The sequence below is a fragment of the Eriocheir sinensis genome, chromosome 18 (genome assembly GCF_024679095.1).
Source record: "Eriocheir sinensis breed Jianghai 21 chromosome 18, ASM2467909v1, whole genome shotgun sequence".
NCBI lineage: Eukaryota > Metazoa > Arthropoda > Malacostraca > Decapoda > Varunidae > Eriocheir > Eriocheir sinensis.
Window position 1 is genome coordinate 3,393,406 of NC_066526.1, and position 20,590 is coordinate 3,413,995.

The window sequence follows — 20,590 nt, forward strand, 5'->3', positions numbered from 1 at the left end:
AACATATGAACGTAGATTGGCAAGATGAGTGTTGTGAGTGTGTTTCGCTGCCAAGTGTTGAAATATATTTGTGGAAGAATCGAAGGGTTGCAATACTGCGGCTTTGCTTTGTGTCGTGTGTGTGTGTGTGTGTGTGTGTGTGTGTGTGTGTGTGTGTGTGTTCGTTTATATATTTGTCAGTATTTTCTTTTGTCTTTTTTCCGTATACCTCTTTAGTTCCTGCACGTGCCACCTGTATTCATTAGTTAATAGTTCTATGAGATCTTTTACTGTTTTGCATGAGTTTAATGAATATGTAACTGCGTGTGTTGATGTATTCTGCTCTGGTTCTCATCCTTTGTCTCCTGTAACACGTGCGCCTTTCTGCATTACGTTCATTACTGCGCCTTGAAAGTTTGCATGATTCCCAGTATTTGCAGTCTTCTAATATTTCACACAGTATATTTCTTAACACTTGCATTTATTGTTTTCACATTTTTACTTATATTTTGCTATTTATGTATCTGTATTTTTATTTCTGTTTTGTTGTTTTTCTTATTTTTGTCTCAGCTTTTCTCTCATCTACGGTATAATTATTTTGCTCCTCGTATCCTCAGCTTGCAAATAACCTTTAGTAGTGTCATCTCTGGCTGGATTTTTTTCTTTTATTATGCGTTCAGTCTAAAGTTCGTCATCTTATACCCAGGCGGTGGCGTAGGTGGTAGCGTACTGGGCCCACATTCACCGCATGATGGACGACGCGGGTTCGAATCCCCACGCTACCACACGGATTTTTCAGTCACCGCCGAGTGGCTTAAAACTACCCACATGCTGTCCTGAAGACCACCTATCAACCCGGACTCTAGAGGAAGCCGTCCAAGCGAATCAAGAACGAGTTCCGGGGGGCAGCATGAGCCAATGCAAGATGGCGCCACTATAAACACTCGCCTGCGCAAGAACGGGCTGGGCCGACCATCAGGCCCCACCTGGAAGAAGCCTTGGGCCGACCATCAGGCCGCACCGGGAAGATGCCTACCGGCGCAATAGGCAACAACGTAAAAAAAATAAAAAATAAAAAAAGATTTTTTTCTTTTATTATGCGTTCAGTCAAAAGTTCGTCATCTTATACCCACAAATATGATTTTTTTCTTTTATTATGCGTTCAGTCAAAAGTTCGTCATCTTATACCCACAAATATGATTTTTTTCACGCGTTGTTCCCATTAGATTGTGTTTTTGTTGTTCTTGAATTTTACTGCAATTTCCGGCTTGTACAGTTTTTAAAGTTTTATGACTTCTATACCTACACTCTGTTTGATAATTATTTTACCATTTTTTTATTACTCTCTTCACACAAGGGCAGTAAAAGCTGGGTAGTCATTACATATACATTATTTCTCATTCCCTCGTTGTGTGTGTCATGTTGTCCTTGAAAGTGATATTACAATTTTAATATAATATGTGAATGATATTTATGAATCCCCGTTTCAAAAAGACGCATCTCATGTTTCTAATTTTTCCAACTTATTTCCATGGCTGTGAAATTTTACCTAATTAATTGCATTAGTGTATCCTTTACCCTGCCCCTGTCTCTCCCTGCACCTGCCTCTCCCTACACCTGTCTAGTCCTGCTCCTGCCTCGCTCTGCACCTCTTTCCTGCCCCTGCCTCCTCCTCGCTCCTCCTTCATCGTCTCCTCTTTGTTTTCTGTTTCTCCGCGTTCTAATCCCTATATATTTTTTCTACAGCTTCATCCTTTCTGCTCTTTCTTCACTTTACCACATTTTCCTTCCCTTTTTTCCTCTACCTTTCTCTTTCATCTCCCTGCTTTACCTTCACTTTCTCTCTTTTTCCCTGCTTTCTTCTCTATTATCATCCTTCATCCCTCTGCTCTATTTTCTATCTATGCTTCCCCGTTCCTTTTTTTTTCACTTCTCACGTTCCTCACTACACTATCTGTCCCAACTTCCTTGTCTCTATTTTCTTTCTATACTTCTCCGTTTATTTTTTTTCACTTTTCACGTCCGTTACCACATTTTCCCTTCTTAATTTTTTGTTTACTTTCCTTAGCTTTCCTACCCATGTCTCAAATTTCCTCTTCTTCAGTTTTCCTCTTTCCTCTTCATCTTGCTCGCCGCTTTTATCCTCTCCCGAACCTTCCTGATCCCGCCACGCATCCTTCCTCTTTGCTTCACTCCTATCGTGGCTCATCCTTCCTCTGCCTTTATATATATTTTCATCCCATCATTCCCTCTTGCCTCACAGTCTTCATGAATTACCTTACACGGCGTCCCTCAACTCCCTTGCTTTTACGTCCCTAATGCTTCACAGTCTGCTCCTCACCTAAACCGCTGATCCACCCTTTACATACCTCGCCCTACTGCAGCCTTTCCATATCTCTCCTTACAGCATCCTTTCCATTCTTCCCCTTGGTGCATCCTGTCCATACCTCTTCTTGCTTCTCTGACTCAAGATATCGCATCCTCCAATTACCATTCCTTTTACGTGCCTAATGAATCACTTTCTGCACATTGCCTAACTTCTCTTCCTCCATTTCCATATATTTCCTTGCCTTTCTGCTTCTCAATATCGCGTCTCCCACAACACCCATGCTTTTATCTGCCTGATGGTTCACTCTCTGCGTCTCACCTAACCTCTGTTGCTCTTTTCCATAGTTTCCCTTCCCTCCCTCTCTCACAATACCACGATACCTGTTCCTGTCTCTTTCGTTTTCTCTCTGTTCATTCTCTTCTCTTTACTCCACAGGGTTTCTCCTTCTCACTTTCTATTCTCTTTTATAGGAGCAGTATTCAGCGGGTTTTATTGTTTTAATATTTTTTCCTTGTGCTGCTTCCAGGTACTATCATTTCCCCTGGTTTAATTTTATCATAGGTCCCATTGTAGTCCTGCCATACACCAATTCTTTGCCCTTTCACCTTGCATATAACGTTTCTCTTTGGCTCACTTATCTGCCTCACACAATAGCCACACTTCGTCCTTCTCCATTGCTTTACCTCTACCCTGCCTCGCTCTCCCGTCTTTCCCTTACCATGAGCTCTCCTTCCTCTGCTTCCCTAGCCCTGCCTCACTCTCCTGCCTCACTCCCTCCCTGCCTCATCATCCGGCCTGCCTCTCAGCCTCCGCCCTCCTACCAGACTCCATCTTCATTAGCAGTGCGTCGCCGCCTCTCCGCACGTGTGTGTGTGTGTGTGTGTGTGTGTGTGTGTGTGTGTGTGTGTGTGTGTGTGTGTGTGTGTGTGTGCGTGCTTGTTTAAGTCGGTCGAGGTTGTTGTGTGCGGGAACATTATTATTATCATTATTAACTTTTGTGTGGCATCTCTTCCAATCTCCGTTTTAATTATTACAGTTTCATTAGTGCCTGTCAGTAGTATTTTATTATTATTATTATTATTATTATTATTATTATTATTATTATTATTATTATTATTATTATTATTATTATTATTATTATTATTATTATTATTATTATTATTATTATTATTATTATTATTATTTTTTTTTTATTATTATTATTATTATTATTATTATTATTATTATTATTATTATTATTATTATTATTATTATTATTATTATTATTATTATTATTATTATTATTAGCAGTAGTAGTAGTAGTATATTTTTTTCATTATTATTATTATATACTATAGTTATTATTGTCATTTTATTATCATTCTTGTTTTTCTAGTAGAGTTCATCAATCTTATTTTTTTTACGGCGATTTATTGAAATTTTAATCTCAATTTGGTATAACAATTCTAGTTTCGTTGTTGTTAAGAGGATTACATTTCCTGTTTAATTAAAAAAGTTTTCAAATTTGTACAGCCTCATTTTTTGCTATGTAGAATAATATTTTACTGTATTGCTGTTGTGGAGAGTCGGTCTGTGCGGCCATTACCAGGTTACACTGAAGCCCCGTTGCTGCGTGCCCGGTATGCATGGAAAATGGCGGTGGCGGTGGTGGAGGTGGTATCCATGGGGTGGCGGTGGTGGTGGCATGGGTGGCGGTGGAAGTGGTGGCGATGGTGTTGATGGTTTGGGTATGGGTTGTGCTCGTGGGGGTTGGTGGAGGTGGCGCTGTCGGTGGTGGTGGTGGAGGTGTTTTTAGTTGGTGGTGGTAGGGGGTGATAGTGGTGGTGGTCATGATGGTGGACAGGGGTTGTTCTTAGTGGTGGTGGTAATAGTGGCGGTGGTTGTGGTTATGGTGATGGTGGTGGTGGTGGAGGTGGTGGTGGACAGGGGTTGTTGTTGTTAGCGGTGGTGGTGTTTTTTGTTGATGGTTAGCGGTGATAGTGGAGGTGGTGGTTGTGGAGAGGGGTTGCTGTTGTTGTTGTTGTTGGTGGTGGTGGTGGTAATAGTGGTGGAGGTGTTAGAGGTGGTGGTGGTGATGGTCGTGTAGGTGTTAGAGGTGGTGGTGGTGGTGGTGGTTGTGGTGATAGTGGTGGAGGTGTTAGAGGTGGTGGTGGTGATGGTGGTGGTGGTTGTGATAGATATTTGAGTGGTGATCTCCAAGTCGTGATTTGTTTAGCGTGGCCACGAGCACTAGTATGGCGGGCTGACGAATTCGGGAAGTTAATTAATGCATCCCATTGGCTCACCTGTTTCACTCGCCAGTAATTCTCTTCTCTCATTTCGATATTTTAGATTCTTGTGCGTGTGACCGAATGTGTGTGTGATAGGAGGGAAAGTGGATTGTGTACTGCATTCATTTTTGTGCCCCATTATCGATGATTATAATTGTTTAAATCATATATGAACTTTGCCTATTTTATGCATTTAGTGTTTAATCGTGCCTTTCAGAGAGGTCACAAAAAATGTGTGTATACGTTTATGTAATGAATGCTTTTATGTAAGTTATTTTTTCAGTAATCATGTTACTTTCAAATTTTGTCCTCGTTTTCCCCTCCATTGTCATTTACCTTTTTTTATTTTCTTTCCGTAGCTTTTCCGAACATTTTTCAGTTTCCACTTCTTCAGTTTTCCTGTTTCCTCTTCATCTTACTCGTCTCTCCTATCCTTTCTCTAATCTCCCTGTTCCCACGCTGCATCCTTCCTCTTTTCTTCACTTTTATCACGGCTCATCCTTCATATGCCTTAATATTTGTTTACGTTCCATCATTCTCTTTTTTTGTCAATATTCAATCACTAATTAGTTTCTGCAACAAAAACTAAATTTCTCGGCTTGATTTTTTTAAATGAATAACTTCATGAATAACTTCCCATTAGAAACACATTTCAGAAATTCGTTTATCCTTCGTTTTGTATTGCTCTGTTTGAAGTTTTCATGATTCCAGTTTATCTCCCACACCTGTTAGCTCTTGTCTTGAATGTTATTGTCATTACCTTGCTACTTATTATTATTTGTCTAGGTGTCCATTTTCATGTAGCCCCTTACTGACATTCATCGCCTTCTCGGCACACCCTTTTAAAGTTCGTTCAGTCTCTCTGTCTGTCTCTCTGTCTGTCTGTTTTTGTGTTGGCCCCCCCCCCCCCCCTCTCTCTCTCTCTCTCTCTCTCTCTCTCTCTCTCTCTCTCTCTCTCTCTCTCTCTCTCTCTCTCTCTCTCTCTCTCTCTCTCTCTCTCTCTCTCTCTCTCTCTCTCTCTCTCTCTCTCTCTCTCTCTCTCTCTCTCTCTCTCTCTCTCTCTCTCTCTCTCTCTCTCTCTCTCTCTCTCTCTCCCCCCAAACACACACACACACACACACATATTTACAGAGCGTGGTTAATGGAGGATAGTATTACTCGTATGTTTCAGAGAAGTGAAATAATGCTGGAACACTAAAAAGAAAAAAAAGGATAGTTCTGCTCTATATATTTTCTCTGAGTAGTTTATTATGTGTCAAGTGTTCGCTTTAATGTCTATTGTTTCACCTCTTCATGCTTTAGAATTGAAGGGTAATCTCTTTTCTTCGGAGGGAGAGGAATGCAGCCATTTTCTCTCATACATTATTGTTTTCAGTTCCTCCACTTGTTGTTAAACGTGGTGGTATAATTGTTACCTTTCATTGTAGTAACGTCACGATACTCAAATAGTTAGATATGTCGTGATTACTTTCTCTTTTTAATTCACGAACGATATTTTCACATTTCATAACGCCATTTCCTATCCTTCATCAAACATTTATAGGTAATACTCAAAGAGAAATATGGCGATTGTTAACGTCTTATACAATTTAGCGATATTTTTACATTTCATAACGCCATTTCCTATCCTTCATCAAACATTTATAGGTAATACTCAAAGAGAAATATGGCGATTGTTAACGTCTTATACAATTTAGCGATATTTTCACATTTCATAACGCCATTTGCTATCCTTCATCAAACATTTATAGGTAATACTCCAACAGAAATATGGCGATTGTTGACTTCTTATACAATTAACGATATTTCCACCATTTTTTCTTCATTCCAGTCAGCCATTTACTAACCTTCATCTGACGTTTACTTCCTTTATACATCCCTTTAACTCGTAACCTCGTGTTTCACTGATGACAAAGAGAACATTAAAAAACGATATCTTTAGTGTCTTTATATTTTTCATTCCAATCATTAATTTACTAACTTACATCGATCTTTTACTCCCTCTATACATCCTCTTCACGTATGACCTCCCTCGTTTTTCATAGAGGTCAAGAAAAGTTACCTACCAACAATATTTTCTTCGTTTTACTCGTAGTGTTTTCTTTCATTCCAGTCAGCCATATACTACTACATCGAACATTTACTGCTGCCGTACATCCTTTTAACATATGACCTTTCCCGTGTTCTAGTGAGGTCAAGGAGAGCGAGCATTGCGCCACATTATCATAATTTTAGTGGGGGGTTTTCATACCATTCCGCCATTTGCTAACATTAACCACCCTCATACATCGCGTCCCCCCTTCCCTTCCTCGTCTAGCACAGATTAAGTAAAGTAACCACAAACAATATTTCTTTCACTTTTTTTTCCCATTCCAATCATCCATTTACTTATATTTACTCTCTCCATACCTCCTTAAATACATGACCTTTCTCGTTTTCCAGAGAGGTCAAGGAGAGTGACCATCTAGGGGTATTATTTTCTTTATAGTGTCATCATTTCAGTCAGCCAATCATATCTCTAACATTTACTGCCTGCGTGACCTTCGTGTTCCAGAGAGGTCAGGGAGAGCGAATATTAACAAGCGATAACTTTTTTTGTGTTTTTCTTCTCATTTCAATCAATCATATACTAACTTACATTTAACATTTACTGCATTCATACATCCTTTTAACATATGACCTCCTCGTGTTCCAGAGATGTGAAGGAGAGCGAATATTAACACGCGATAACTCCTTTTTCTGTGTGTTTTTCTCATTTCAATCAGCCATATACTAACATCTAACATTTACTGCATTCATACATCCTTTTAACATATGACCTCCTCGTGTTCCAGGGAGGTTAGGGAGAGCAAATATTAACAAGCGATAACTCCTTTTCTGTGTTTTCTTCTCATTTCAATCAGCTATATACAAACTTACATCTAACATTTACTGCATCCATACATCCTTTTAACATTATGACCTTCTCGTGTTCCAGGGAGATCAAGGAGAGCGAGCAAACCGACCCTCTTCTTGGCGACCTGTCCGAGCTCACGACCTTCCCGCCCCACGCCGCCACCACCATCACGACCACCAGGTCCCCCCCAGACGGTGTTGGTGTGGGAGAGGGCGGGCCGGCCTCCTCCTCCTTCAGGCTCACACCCCGGCCTGCTTCGTACCAGCCTGGAGGAGGAGGAGGAGAAGGAAGAGGAGGAGGAAGAGGGTCACTTCCTACCCCTAGCGGCGCCTCGGACCAGCCTGGCCCACCAAGCACTGCTACCCCTGCCACCCTTATCGTCTCAGCGCCTAGTGATAAGAAGGTGAGGGGGGGAGGAGGAAGGAAGGGAGAGAGGAAGGGAGGGGAGGAGGAAGGGAAGGAAGGAAAGGGAGGGAGCGAGGGGAACAGAGAGAGAGAGAGAGAGAGAGAGAGAGAGAGAGAGAGAGAGAGAGAGAGAGAGCGTGTGTCCTATCCTCTTCCTATCTCCGTCGCCCATTCTTGTTCCCTGCCGACGATGTTTGTTCTCTACATTTACAACGAAGGCGATAAAACTTTCCCTTAAAACTTTCCCCAAAATTTTCCCTTAAACTTTACGTAAGACTCGACAATCGCCGCGGAACACGTGCCTCGAAAAGTTGTGATTGTACTCTCGTAGTTGTTTCGATATTTTGATGAGGTACGTTTTTTTTTTAGCTCCATTTTGTTTGTCCTTTAAGTTTTGCGTTAGTTTCTTATTCTGTTGCTATTTGTCATTTTTTTGTGCCAATTTTGAAGTGCGTTTTGCCTCGCTAGTTTTAGTTTTTTTTTTTTAGTCTGCCATTTAGCCATCTTATTTTTTTTTCTTCTTTTACGAATTTTACATGCTGTTTTTTTTTCTTTAGTATCTGGCAGCATTCATTCATGCTTTGTCATCTCATCTCAGTCACCAGTCGTCTTGCACCTGTCTCACTCACTAACACATTCACCTCATCTCTAGCTGTCACCGCCTACACCTGTCTCTTCACTTCTAACACTTTCACCTCTTCTTCTCTACCTGTCCCCGTCTTGCACCTGTTTCACTTTCACTTCATCTCTACCTGTCACCGCCTTCACCTAAGTTCCAGCACTTTCACCTCATCTCCTCTACCTGCCCCCGCCTTGCACCTGTCTCCCTCATTAATATGCACCACTTTCACTTCATCTCAGTCTGCCATCGACGCCCTCCAGGTGAGCCGCCCGTCGCTTGCCGCCTTCTTCGAGGACCGCAAGACCTCGCTGCCTATCTGGCGGCGGAAGGACTCGGCGGCCTCAAGGAAGGACTCTGAAGCCACCACGGCCTCCAAGACCTCGGAAAGGGTGGGTTCATGCCCCTCCTGCCCCTGCTGACACTCCTGTAGACTTTGTTCTTGGTGGTCCTCATCCATGTAGTTGGCTTCTATGTGTTGTTTTTTATTCGTTCTCTGATTTCTATTTATTTTTAAAGCTTGCACTCCCTTCTTCTCGGTGTTCTTCATTCAAGTAACTAACCGCTATATCCTTACCTTCTTATGTTCTTATGTTTTATTTCATGCTTTAAATCATCTTTTCTCTCGTAGTCTATCCTCGTACAGTTTTTCGACTTTTACATATTCTACAGAAAAAAGAGATCACAGAAGAAAAGTATTTGACATTCATGCCTCGCCCTGACCGGATGGGCTGGTAAAGGAGGACGTCCAGGTCTTTTGTCTTATTTCCTAGGCCCAGACGACCCTTCCCTCCCCTCCCTCCCATCCACACCTACTTTCCATAGGCCACGTGGCGTCAAGAATGGTGGATTGTTGAGCACTGGGCCATTCACTTCTGGGACAGGGTGGAAATAGGGTTAGGTGGAGGGAAAGGAGTGGGGTGGAGAGAGTAGGGTTTAGGTGGATAGATGAAGGGTTGGGGAAGAGGAGGAGAAAAGGGTGGAAAGGGATTAGGGTAGCAAGGTAGGATTGGGTTGCATGAAATACGACTGAGGTAGTGAACATAGGATAGCAAGAGAAGTAGGGAGTTGAATAATTGGGACATGAATGTGAGAACAGGGATACTGGGGTTTACGAGAGAGAGAAAGGGAGACCGACATTGTGGAGAAAAAAGGACAGGAAGACAGAAAAAGTTGAAGAACAGTTGATTGGGTGAAATGGGAAAGATGAGCCGCGGGGAATGGAAAAGGTGGATTTGATGGAAACTGATGAAAGTGAGTGGACGAAAAGGAATGGGAAAGATGGAGAGGGGAAGGAAGAGGAATTATGGGTTAAATAAATAGATACTGAGGCTTAAATGACGCATCTAAGGTAGATAAAGGGAACTGATGCGGAAGGATAAGAATCTAGAGGAACACTTCGGAATTGAGACACACCAGGGAAAGGAAAAATAGGAATTGGCGATATGAGGCAAGGAAAACAGGGGAAACTGGGGTTGGAAGGGGGGGAGAGAGCCTTGCTGGGGTAGGGTGCAGGGGGAGAATGGTCGAGTAGATTTATTGCTTGGATAAATATTGGCGGCATCGACAGAACGCGTGACTGACGGTGTAAGAACCTTTGTGAATATATGACTTCATTGAGCTGCTTGGAGGACGAAAACGAGGGCAAGGCAGTGTTATTCTGTGTGTGTGTGTGTGTGTGTGTGTGTGTGTGTGTGTGTGTGTGTGTGTTAAACGGCGCCTTAAGAGCCATTTTCAGGCGTAAGCGGCAGTTGCGAATCACTTTCTGGGGTAATAGAGGATAAGATAATTACCTCAAAATACCTTTCTGCCTCACTATTATTTGGAGATCTGAAAATGTTGAGATGAGTTTCTTATTATTATTATTGAACTCGGTAAGGAAAGTGTCGTTAAATGCAAAGTTTTCTATATGTATGTATTTTTCATTCCTATTCTAAAAGCTCCGATAGTTCAGGATGTTAAAGTAAACAGGAGAGAGCTTAAAAAGAAATTTAAAAAAAAACACCAGCACCCGGGAGATGATGTAACCGCCTAGACAACCTAATATTCACAACTGCATCGATTTTTTTTATGATAATATCAGAGGAAGGCTACACACACACACAAAAAAAAAAATGACGAAAAGAAGGAAACAGCTGCTAGATGATGTAACCGTCTAGACAAAGCATTATAGACAATACCATTGACTCTTTATTAAAACCAGAGGAAAGCTACACCAAAACAAACAAACTAAATAAAAAAGAAAAAAGAAAACGAAGAGAAGGAAATTGCCGCTGGATGACGTAACAGTCTAGACAAACTAATATTCACAATTCTTAAGCGCAAGCGTTTCTGTATTAACCCGTCCGCTGCGATTGGCACGGATTTCGCCTTCACTGGTAGCCTGGTAACACATACAGTCCCAGGTCTTTCTCTGCCTCTGTGGTGGATAGTGGAGTGTTTCCCATGTGGTACTGGTATGCTGGATATCCCCTCCCAAGGTGCAGGACTTTACATTGTTTCTTCATTGAATTGTAGCAGCCACTTTTTGTTCCATTCCTGTAGCTTGGTGAGGTCTTCAAGTAGGAAATCCGCAGTCAAAGGGTTAGCTAGAAGAAGGCTAAACCAAAGTAAAACTGAAAAGACCACGAAAAAGAAAAAAAAAACTGCCGGTGGATAACGTAACTGTCTAGACAAAACCAATATTCACAACTCTATAGAACATCGACTCCTGGTTAGTGGATGGAGAAGCAATAAATAATGTGAATAATACAATCTAGCGCAGGGAAGGGAGAGTTTTGCCAGGCCGAGACATATTTCACGCGCCAGATAGATAAATTTCTTCTATCTTTGACGGCAGCGATCCTTTATCCGAGTCACCCTCCTCTTCCTTCCCCTCCTCCTCCTCCTCCTCCTCCTCGTCGTCCTCCTCCTCCTCCTCCTCCCTGTCTATCGGATATTTATTTTCCTGACCTAGCGATAACATCATCCGTTTATCCCTCCTCCTCCTCCTCTTCCTATTTTCCCATTATTAGTTTTTCCCTTTATTGATCGTCATCATTACTTATTTATTATTTCTTCTCCAATTCTTTCCTTCTCATTTTATTATTTTTTTATCTCCTTCTTCTCATTTGTTTGCCTTTTATTTTTGCTCGTTTTACTTTTCCTCATTTGCTTTATATCCCACCAAGTCAAAGTAAAAAAAGTAGACAAAAAAATACAATAAACAAAATATGAAAAAAATGAAAACGATAAAAATAATATAGAAATGCAATAAAGTTAAATGTAAAAATAATCAGACCGTCAAGCCAAGCAAGAGCAAACAAACAAACAAACAAACGGTCGTATCTCCTCCCTCGCCTTGTCTCCATCAACCTGGCCATTATTTTTTTCTTCCCTCATAAATCAACATCGCCTTGCCTGTTACCCAATTAGTGTCTCTTTAGACCGCCAAGACCCGACTCAGCGCCCCTCCCACTCTCCTTTTTTACCTCTCAATCGACCTCTGTATCCCCTCAACCGCGAAGAAGAAAACGGGAAAAAGAAAACATAAAAAAACGGGAAGATGCGTGTTTATTGGCTCTTTATAGCTTCCCATACGTGTTTTTCTGGTCATAACTGTGATTTCGGGTGTTTTATGTCGGTTTAGGCACCTCCGGAATGGGTTATGAGGTTTTATTGGTCTATTTGCATGTTTGTGTGTCCGTAGAAGATGGTCCGTGGCGGCGCTTCGGGGGGGAACTCGTGAATCTTCGTGGATCGGCGTTTGTCTCGTTATCCCCAATGTGCCTTATGCTCCTGGGCTTCCTTATGGGGCTTTATGGGTCGATGGAAGAGCCGTGATTTGTCTTTATCGTTTTTATTCAGTGATTTTTGTCGTGTTTTTGTAATGTGTTTCTCTACCCAGATGTTTCAGGTTGTTGTGTTTCTTGGTAATTTGTTTTATCTTGTTTCCTATAATGTCTATCCTCTTGTTTAGTTATATCTCTTTCATGTTTATGTTGTGTTTTCCTTTCTCTTTTCCATGTGTTTTGTGTGCATGTGTGTTATAGCTTTGACTCAGCATCTATCAGTCTTTGCCATTCGTGTTAGTTTGTGTTAGTTTTGTAGTTTGTTCGGTGTTGTCCATGTATCTCCAAGTCCCTGTATCATCATCCGTCCGGTGTTCATGTGTTCACTTCATTATTCATATATTTCAATTTAATTTTCAATCTCTTATCAGTATCTTTTATATGCGTCATTCATACTACACATGCTTTAATCATACTATTTGCGTTATTTTCTTATTTAGTCATTACTCCGATGTTATGTATGCAGTAATTTCAACATCTATTTATTTGGTATTTATCTGTATTCGCCAGTCAATCCTTATATGCGTCTTTCATACTAGATTTTTTTCCTAATTGGTCCTATTCTATATTCGCCAGTCAATCCTTATATGCGTCTTTCATACTAGATTTTTTTCCTATTTGGTCCTAATCTATATTCGCCAGTCAATCCTTATATGCGTCTTTCATACTAGACTTTTTTTCCTATTTGGTCCTAATCTATATTCGCCAGTCAATCCTTATATGCGTCTTTCATACTAGATTTTTTTCCTAATTGGTCCTAATCTATATTCGCCAGTCAATCCTTATATGCGTCTTTCATACTAGATTTTTTTTTTCCTATTTAGTCGTAATCTATATTCGCCAATCAATCCTTATATGCGCCTTTCGTACTAGATTTTTTCCTTTTTAGAATAAGCTTTTATTTACCCTTTCCCCGCATCCTCAGGTCGGGTCCCTTGCCGAGGAGGGCGAGGGCGGTGGCGGCGGCGGGCGGACGAGGGCCAACATGCGGTCCGCCACCTCGCTGGACGCCATCAGCCACAACCGCATCACGCACACACCCCGAGAGTTCCCGTCACGCTCCGCCACCATCTCCACCAGTACGTAACACAATAAACTGGCCTTTCCCCCCTGTTCTTGTTCCTTTGTTCTTTTTTCTCCTTCCTTTTCTGTAGTTTCGTTTGTTTCTTTACCTTAGTTGTTCACCTCATTTTCATTTTTTTCCCTTTTCATAATTTGTGATTTGTAAGTTTTGTTCTTTCCCTGTTTTTGTTCCCTTTTTCCATGCCTTCTCAGCCTCATCTACATCCTTACCTCTGTCTTTTCCCTCATCATTCCAAACATTTTCTCCTATTTTTCTGCTTTCTTACTTTTTCTTCTTCCTCCTGCATTCTTCCCATGTTTCCTTTTTTATTTTCTTCTCTCCAGTTTCACGTCCTCACCTAAATTCCTACTTCACTTTCCTTTTTCCTTTTTTATTCTTATTTTCATCTTCTTCCTTCCTTATATTCCTTTTCCTTCTACATTCTTCCCAAATTCTTTCTTCATTCTTTCACCTTTCCTCCTTCTCATCACCGTTGCCAGATTGTCGTACTCAGAGCATAGTATTTACCGGTTTCTGACGCCTAACTATTGCCTAGAAGCACCAGGAATTAACTATTTTAACGATAATTATAAGTGAATCTCCTTATTGGGGTCCACGAGACAGTTTTTGGGTCGGAAGTCGGTAAATATAAGAGGCTGAGTAAGACAATCTGGCAACTTTGCTTCTCATCATCTCCACCGGCTTCCCAATGTGCTTTCTTACTCTTCCTTCTTTGTTACGTTTCCATCTTTATCCTCATCTTCGTCTGGTTCTCATCCTTCTTCTTTCTCCTTCACTTTTCCTTCTTTCTCCTCTTTTCCTCATCTCCCTTTACTTCATTACCGTTTTCTTTTTACTCCTTCCATTTTCTCCCGTCTTGTTTTCATCTTTCTCCCGGCCTCTTTCTTATTCCGTGCACCTCACCCCTGTTCTCTTTTTTGCCCTTTATCATCTTTTTTTTTCATTCTCTTGCTCCTCCTCCTCAGGCTTCTTTCACCTCACTTTCTTTCTGTTTCGCAATCCGCTCCTCTCGCCTCCACCTTCTCTATACTCTTCCTCCATTTCCTCTTCCACTCTCCTTGTTTCACCTCTCCGTCTTTCCTTTTATCTCTTCCTTCACTCACGTATTCCTTATTTTCTTGCCTCAAATTCTTTTCTTTGTGCCCTCTCATTTTTTTTCTCTCTCCACCCTTTCATCCCAGGGGCCTTCTTCCCCCTCTTCCAGTAGATCTTTTTTTATCCCTTTGATGTTCTCCTCTTCCTTTTTTCTCCCTTTTCTTCAGGAGTTATGGCAGTCTAAATATTTCTTTATTTCTTTCAGGGTTGCGAGATGGTGAGTGAGTGTGTGTGTGAGTGTGTGTGTGCGTGTGTGTATGTGTGTGTGTGTGTGTGTGTGTGTGTGTGTGTGTGTGTGTGTGTGTGTGTGTGTGTGTGTGTGTGTTGCGCCTGCAGTGTGTTGCTGTTCCTGCTGCTGTTGCTTAGTCGCTGTTTCCTGTCCCTTCTTCTTAATGGTTTTGCCTTTTTTTTTTCCTCAATTTCCTCTGAAACGCCATTCATTTATCATGGCTGTCAATATTTTCAGTGTTGAAACCTTTTTCCACAACTGCTAAAGCTTTGACAGTACCAGAATGAGTGTATTCGTGTGTGATTCTGATTTTGAGTAATACTTTTTGTAGCTCAACGTTTTTTATTTATTTTTTGGGTGTATTGGTGTATGCAAAATGTGTACATGTGTGCGAATGTGTGTACTGGCTGTGCTAGATACCTCTATAAAAGACCCATTGATGTATATTGATGGCCTTAAACTATATGAGTTGATAACCCTTTTTTCTCCTGTTTTGTAATCCACAAAAACGTAAATTTTTGCGTGGATTTCTAAGCAAGTTTCCTTCCCTCCACTCATTCACTTTTTCCTCCAAAAACCTTAAGACAGGAACCATTTTAAGAAGGTAACTTATCCCTTTTCTTTTTGTCCTATATGTTAGAACGAAACTGCATGTGAGCCAGGGACAGATTTTCCATTTCAGAGGTTTTTCCTGCTTACACTTCCCTTTTTTTCCAACATTTCCCAAACCTTTTAGCAGCAGAGAGAAAAGAACCTAAATCAAACAAGACAACAACCACCACCACCACCATGTGTTTTAAGTACGTGTTGTTTTCCCTTTCAGTCCCTCCTGTTTAGCTCCCTCGCCCGACACTCTTTTCACTCGCAACCTTTTTTTTGCAGAAGAACATTTCGAGGACGTAGCGAGTCAGTCCTGCGAGTCCCTTAACAGTTGTACGTAAGACCTGAGTGACGAGGGTTAGCCACTAGCACACCTGCCTTGGTCCTCATTAACTACCTGCTCTCTCTCTCTCTCTCTCTCTCTCTCTCTCTCTCTCTCTCTCTCTCTCTCTCTCTCTCTCTCTCTCTCTCTCTCTCTCTCTCTCTCTCTCTCTCTCTCTCTCTCTCTCTCTCTCTCTCTCTCTCTCTCTCTCTCTCTCTCTCTCTCTCTCTCTCTCTCTCTCTCTCTCTCTCTCTCTCTCTCTCTCTCTCTCTCTCTCTCTCTCTCTCTCTCTCTCTCTCTCTCTCTCTCTCTCTCTCTCTCTCTCTCTCTCTCTCTCTCTCTCTCTCTCTCTCTCTCTCTCTCTCTATCTATCGTTTGTACAGTCTGTATTGTCCCTTTTTATCTAGTTTTTTTTTATGCGTGTCAGTTTGTGCGTGTGTGTGTTTGTCTGTGTTTGTTGGTTATCTATGTGTGTTTATGTCCGTGTGTTCGTGTGTGCGTGTGTTTGGGTGGTTTTAGGTAGGTGAGTGCATTTTTTTTTTACTAACATTTAGGGTTTGTTGTATATAATATTAATGCTAGATGCCTTGTCATTTTCTGCCTAATCTTTTCCTTTGTCTTTTCCTTTCCTCTAAATCTACTTGTTCATGTTATTCAGCGAGGGCCTCTCTCTCTCTCTCTCTCTCTCTCTCTCTCTCTCTCTCTCTCTCTCTCTCTCTCTCTCTCTCTCTCTCTCTCTCTCTCTCTCTCTCTCTCTCTCTCTCTCTCTCTCTCTCTCTCTCTCTCTCTCTCTCTCTCTCTCTCTCTCTCTCTCTCTCTCTCTCTATCGCTCTCTCTCTCTCTCTCTCTCTCTCTCTCTCTCTCTCTCTCTCTCTCTCTCTCTCTCTCTCTCTCTCTCTCTCTCTCTCTCTCTCTCTCTCTCTCTCTCTCATATCTACTCTGGTTCAATCTTAGAATTTCTGATTAATCTTTATCAGAAAAAGAAACTTGTATTAGAGTTTCAGGACACGTTTGATTGCTATATACCTTTCCGATGTGTGTGTGTGTGTGTGTGTGTGTGTGTGTGTGTGTGTGTGTGTGAAGTAAAAACATATATTGAACCAGGGTAGCCAAAGGGAGCACTCTTCGGGATGTGTAATGTGTAACCATCGCGTTTTAGAGTAAATTTATGTTCAGTGTTTGTCTAATCCTTGGTCTGGGTGACTGGAGTGCCTTCAGAGGACTGTTTGATGATTTGCCTTTTTTGGTTTTATTTGTTTTGGGTTGTGTGCTGCAATTAATTCCGGAGGCTCTACGCTGCTGGTGACCTCCATTTGTTGTTTTACTAACGACTAATCATTATGCGGCATTCATATATATATGGGAGATTGCGAATCTCAAATGTCACTCATTCAAACCTTTGTTAATGGAATTCATGTAGTTGATACACGTCATGAGCTGGAATAATTGGTCAATGATTCATAAGTATTATCCTGAGATCAGGTTTCTTTTATCTCTGGAATAATAGTTTAGTGCCGCTCAGTATGAAACCTTAACCGCAGTTAAATGTTTTAAATAACATTACAAAGCTGCGTGCATTCTGGCTTACGAATATCAATTGCAAGAGGAACAAAAATATACTTCCAAACATATTACCATGTTTTAGGGGAGGCGGCAATATCATTACTGCCAGGTATGAGTCTTGCAAAATATTTCCTCAGGCCCTCCACGAGGAGAGGTTAAAATGTAACAGCTGCTTTCTGTAAGACCAGGATTTACAAAGATGTAACTTTCACCTTGGTCTCACTTTAGCACTGAGAAAAACTACATCACTACTATTAACTCCCCAAGTAACCTCCATGGTAGCAGCTGTGGCATAGCTCTAGACGTGTCTACAACAAGTTTATGATATACAGAGATGCAACTTCCTTTTCTGACTTATCAGATGAAAATAGTTTATATAATTATCTAAAAGTGTGTTTTTAGTAAGCACTTTCCACTTAGACTCATATAAACAAATTAGCGTGTAAATAATACCTTTTGCAAGACCGTCTCTTAGAAAGACGCAGTTTTTCTCTTAGCTTCCACCTGAGGACAGTGAAAGAGACAATTATTGGCAGGATGTATCCAGGAAAATGTTCCTCAATGAGCATATCAATGAGGAGCCTGAGAGTAGAGTTCATCGGTCCCCAGACCATGTTTATCAATGGCACAGGATCCTCCTCAATATTACCATAGGAGTTTATCTGTCCTCAGACCCTGATATATAAAGGTTCAGGCTCCCTCTCAGTGCAACCTTAGGACAGAGCCGTAGCGCCACAACCTTTTATTCTCTTGACCACGACCGCCTAGCCTCCCCGCCACTGCCGACTGTAAAGTATATCATGTACTTCCCCTTCCCACCTCCCCACCCTCCCCCCTCCCCTCCCCTCCCTTGCTGCCTCTAGTGGCGCTGCTCAACAGTATGACAGTAAAGACCCCTCGTCATGGCATCTTATTTGCCTGTTCTAGAGTAAAGCTTTTCCAGTCCTTCTCTCTTTTTTATATACATCCACGTCCGTCTCCCTCTGATTCCCTTTGTGTTCCCAGTGACTCCCCGACGAGATATTTTGGTCATAGTTCCTTTTTTAGGTTCCTTGTCTCCTGGATGTGAATTCTTTTAACTGTTGCCTTCCCGCTGGTGTTGATGCTGGTGATGATGGTGATGATGATGATGGCCTGTGTTTACCTCCCTCCCTCCCTTCTCCCTTCTCCCATATCTCTCTGCTTCGTCCTATCCCTTGCTTGATGAATGTTATATGAGCCCAGACCTTCCCCTCTTTTCTTTTTCCTTCTCCCTTTATTTCTCGGTTTCTTCCTTGTTTTTGGTCTCTCTCTCTCTCTCTCTCTCTCTCTCTCTCTCTCTCTCTCTCTCTCTCTCTCTCTCTCTCTCTCTCTCTCTCTCTCTCTCTCTCTCTCTCTCTCTCTCTCTCTCTCTCTCTCTCTCTCTCTCTCTCTCTCTCTCTCTCTCTCTCTCTCTCTCTCTCTCTCTCTCTCTCTCTCTCTCTCTCTCTCTCTCTCTCTCTCTCTCTCTCTCTCTCTCTCTCTCTCTCTCTCTCTCTCTCTCTCTCTCTCTCTCTCTCTCTCTCTCTCTCTCTCTCTCTCTCTCTCTCTCTCTCTCTCTCTCTCTCTCTCTCTCTCTCTTTCTCTCTCTCTCTCTCTCTCTCTCTCTCTCTCTCTCTCTCTTTCTCTCTCTCTCTCTCTCTCTCTCTCTCTCTCTCTTCTCTCTCTCTCTCTCTCTCTCTCTCTCTCTCTCTCTCTTCTCTCTCTCTCCTCCCTTTCTTGTTCTATTCCTCTTTCCGTGTCCTCTTCTTTTCTCTCTTCCTTTCTCTCTCTCTCTTTCTTCTTCTTGTTCTTCTCTCATTCTCTTTTTCTCTTGTTCTTTGTCTCTCCGTCCGTGTCCTTGTTATTCCCCTCGTCCGTGTCGTGACAGGCGGGGTTGATGCACCTAACTTTCCTCCCTCCATTAACATTCATTAAATTCCCTTGTGGTAATCTGATCAGCGTCTCCTTCCAATCCAATTTGTCTTCTTTCCTCGTCCCTCCTCCCCCTCCTTCTGCCCCCCCTATTGGTCTCTCTCTCCTCCTCCTCCTCCTCCTCTTTCTTCTCCTTTTCCTTCTGTCTTTTTTCTCCTCCTTCTCTTCTCCTCCTATTGTCTTCTTCTCCATCTTTCGCCTCCCTGAGTTTTGCTTTTTCCTCTGTCCTTCTTATAGTTTCTACCTTATGTCTCCTCTTCCTAGCGTTTTCTTTCTCTCTCTACTACTGTTCCCCTCTTCCTATTATTTTTTTCTCTTTTCTTTCTCCTCCTTCTTCCAATCCCTTTTCTGCTCTTCTTCCTCTCCCTCCTCTTGCCCTCGTCTTCTTTTTGTTTATATTCATGTTCAATCTCTTCTCTTCCTTCTCTTTCCGTTCTCCTACTGTTCCCCTCTTCCTCCTCTTCCTCCTCTTCCCCCTCCCCCTTCCCACTCCCTCTTCCTCCTTCCCTTTCCTCCTCCCCTCCACCTCCTCCTCCTCCTCCCCCCCCTCCTCTCCTCCTCCTCCAGCATCCCCAGGTGTCACGCATATAAATAGTTTGACCTCAATTTTCTTTTTTTTTCTTTCCTTTCTTGGTGTCAATTTTTTCCTCTTATTCCTGTTTTTTTTTTATTCCTATTTTCTTTTCCTCCTTTTTTTCCATTCTCTTTATTATCTTTTTTTTTATTCTTTCGATCGTATTTCTGATCTTCCTTCTTCCTCCTCCTTCTCTTCTCTTCCTCATCTCTTCCTCCTTCTTTCTTCCTCCTCCTCTTCGATGTTGCTGTGGTGGTGGTGATGCTGATGCTGATGATGATTGTTGTTGTATTTGTTCCTGTTGTCATGGTTGTTGTTTGTTGTTGTTGTTGTTGTATTTGTGGATGTTGTTGTATCCTTCCAGTGTTCCCCAGCGCCCACACCCAGCCTGGTCTCAACGGGCAAAGACACAAGCCATACACCCTCGACACCCTTGTACCAGGTAATTCTCTCTCTCTCTCTCTCTCTCTCTCTCTCTCTCTCTCTCTCTCTCTCTCTCTCTCTCTCTCTCTCTCTCTCTCTCTCTCTCTCTCTCTCTCTCTCTCTCTCTCTCTCTCTCTCTCTCTCTCTCTCTCTCTCTCTCTCTCTCTCTCTCTCTCTCTCTCTCTCTCTCTCTCTCTCTCTCTCTCTCTCTCTCTCTCTCTCTCTCTCTCTTTTCACCTGTCCAGACTCACTCACCTGGTTACCTCTAGTCACATAATTTCCACTTTTCCTCACCAGTGTCTTTTTTTTCAAGTACGTCCTCCCTCTTCACTCTTCTCCTTACCCTATCCTTTTTTTACATTCCCTTTTAATTCTCCTTTCTCTTCCATACCTGTTTCCACTTGCCCATATACTTTTGCTCACTAGTGCCTCTTTTTTTC

General features: G+C 42.0%; 1 protein-coding gene across 1 annotated transcript in view; it reads left to right on the forward strand.

Moving 5' to 3' along the window:
- LOC127000167 (uncharacterized) overlaps positions 1-20,590 on the forward strand; it is a 129,104-nt gene that overhangs the window by 79,202 nt on the left and 29,312 nt on the right. Inside the window, exons 4-7 of the mRNA XM_050863557.1 lie at positions 7,556-7,877; positions 8,741-8,890; positions 13,254-13,407; positions 20,092-20,169. Of these exons, the coding sequence (XP_050719514.1) occupies positions 7,556-7,877; positions 8,741-8,890; positions 13,254-13,407; positions 20,092-20,169 (704 nt within the window). The remainder of the gene's footprint in view (positions 1-7,555; positions 7,878-8,740; positions 8,891-13,253; positions 13,408-20,091; positions 20,170-20,590) is intronic.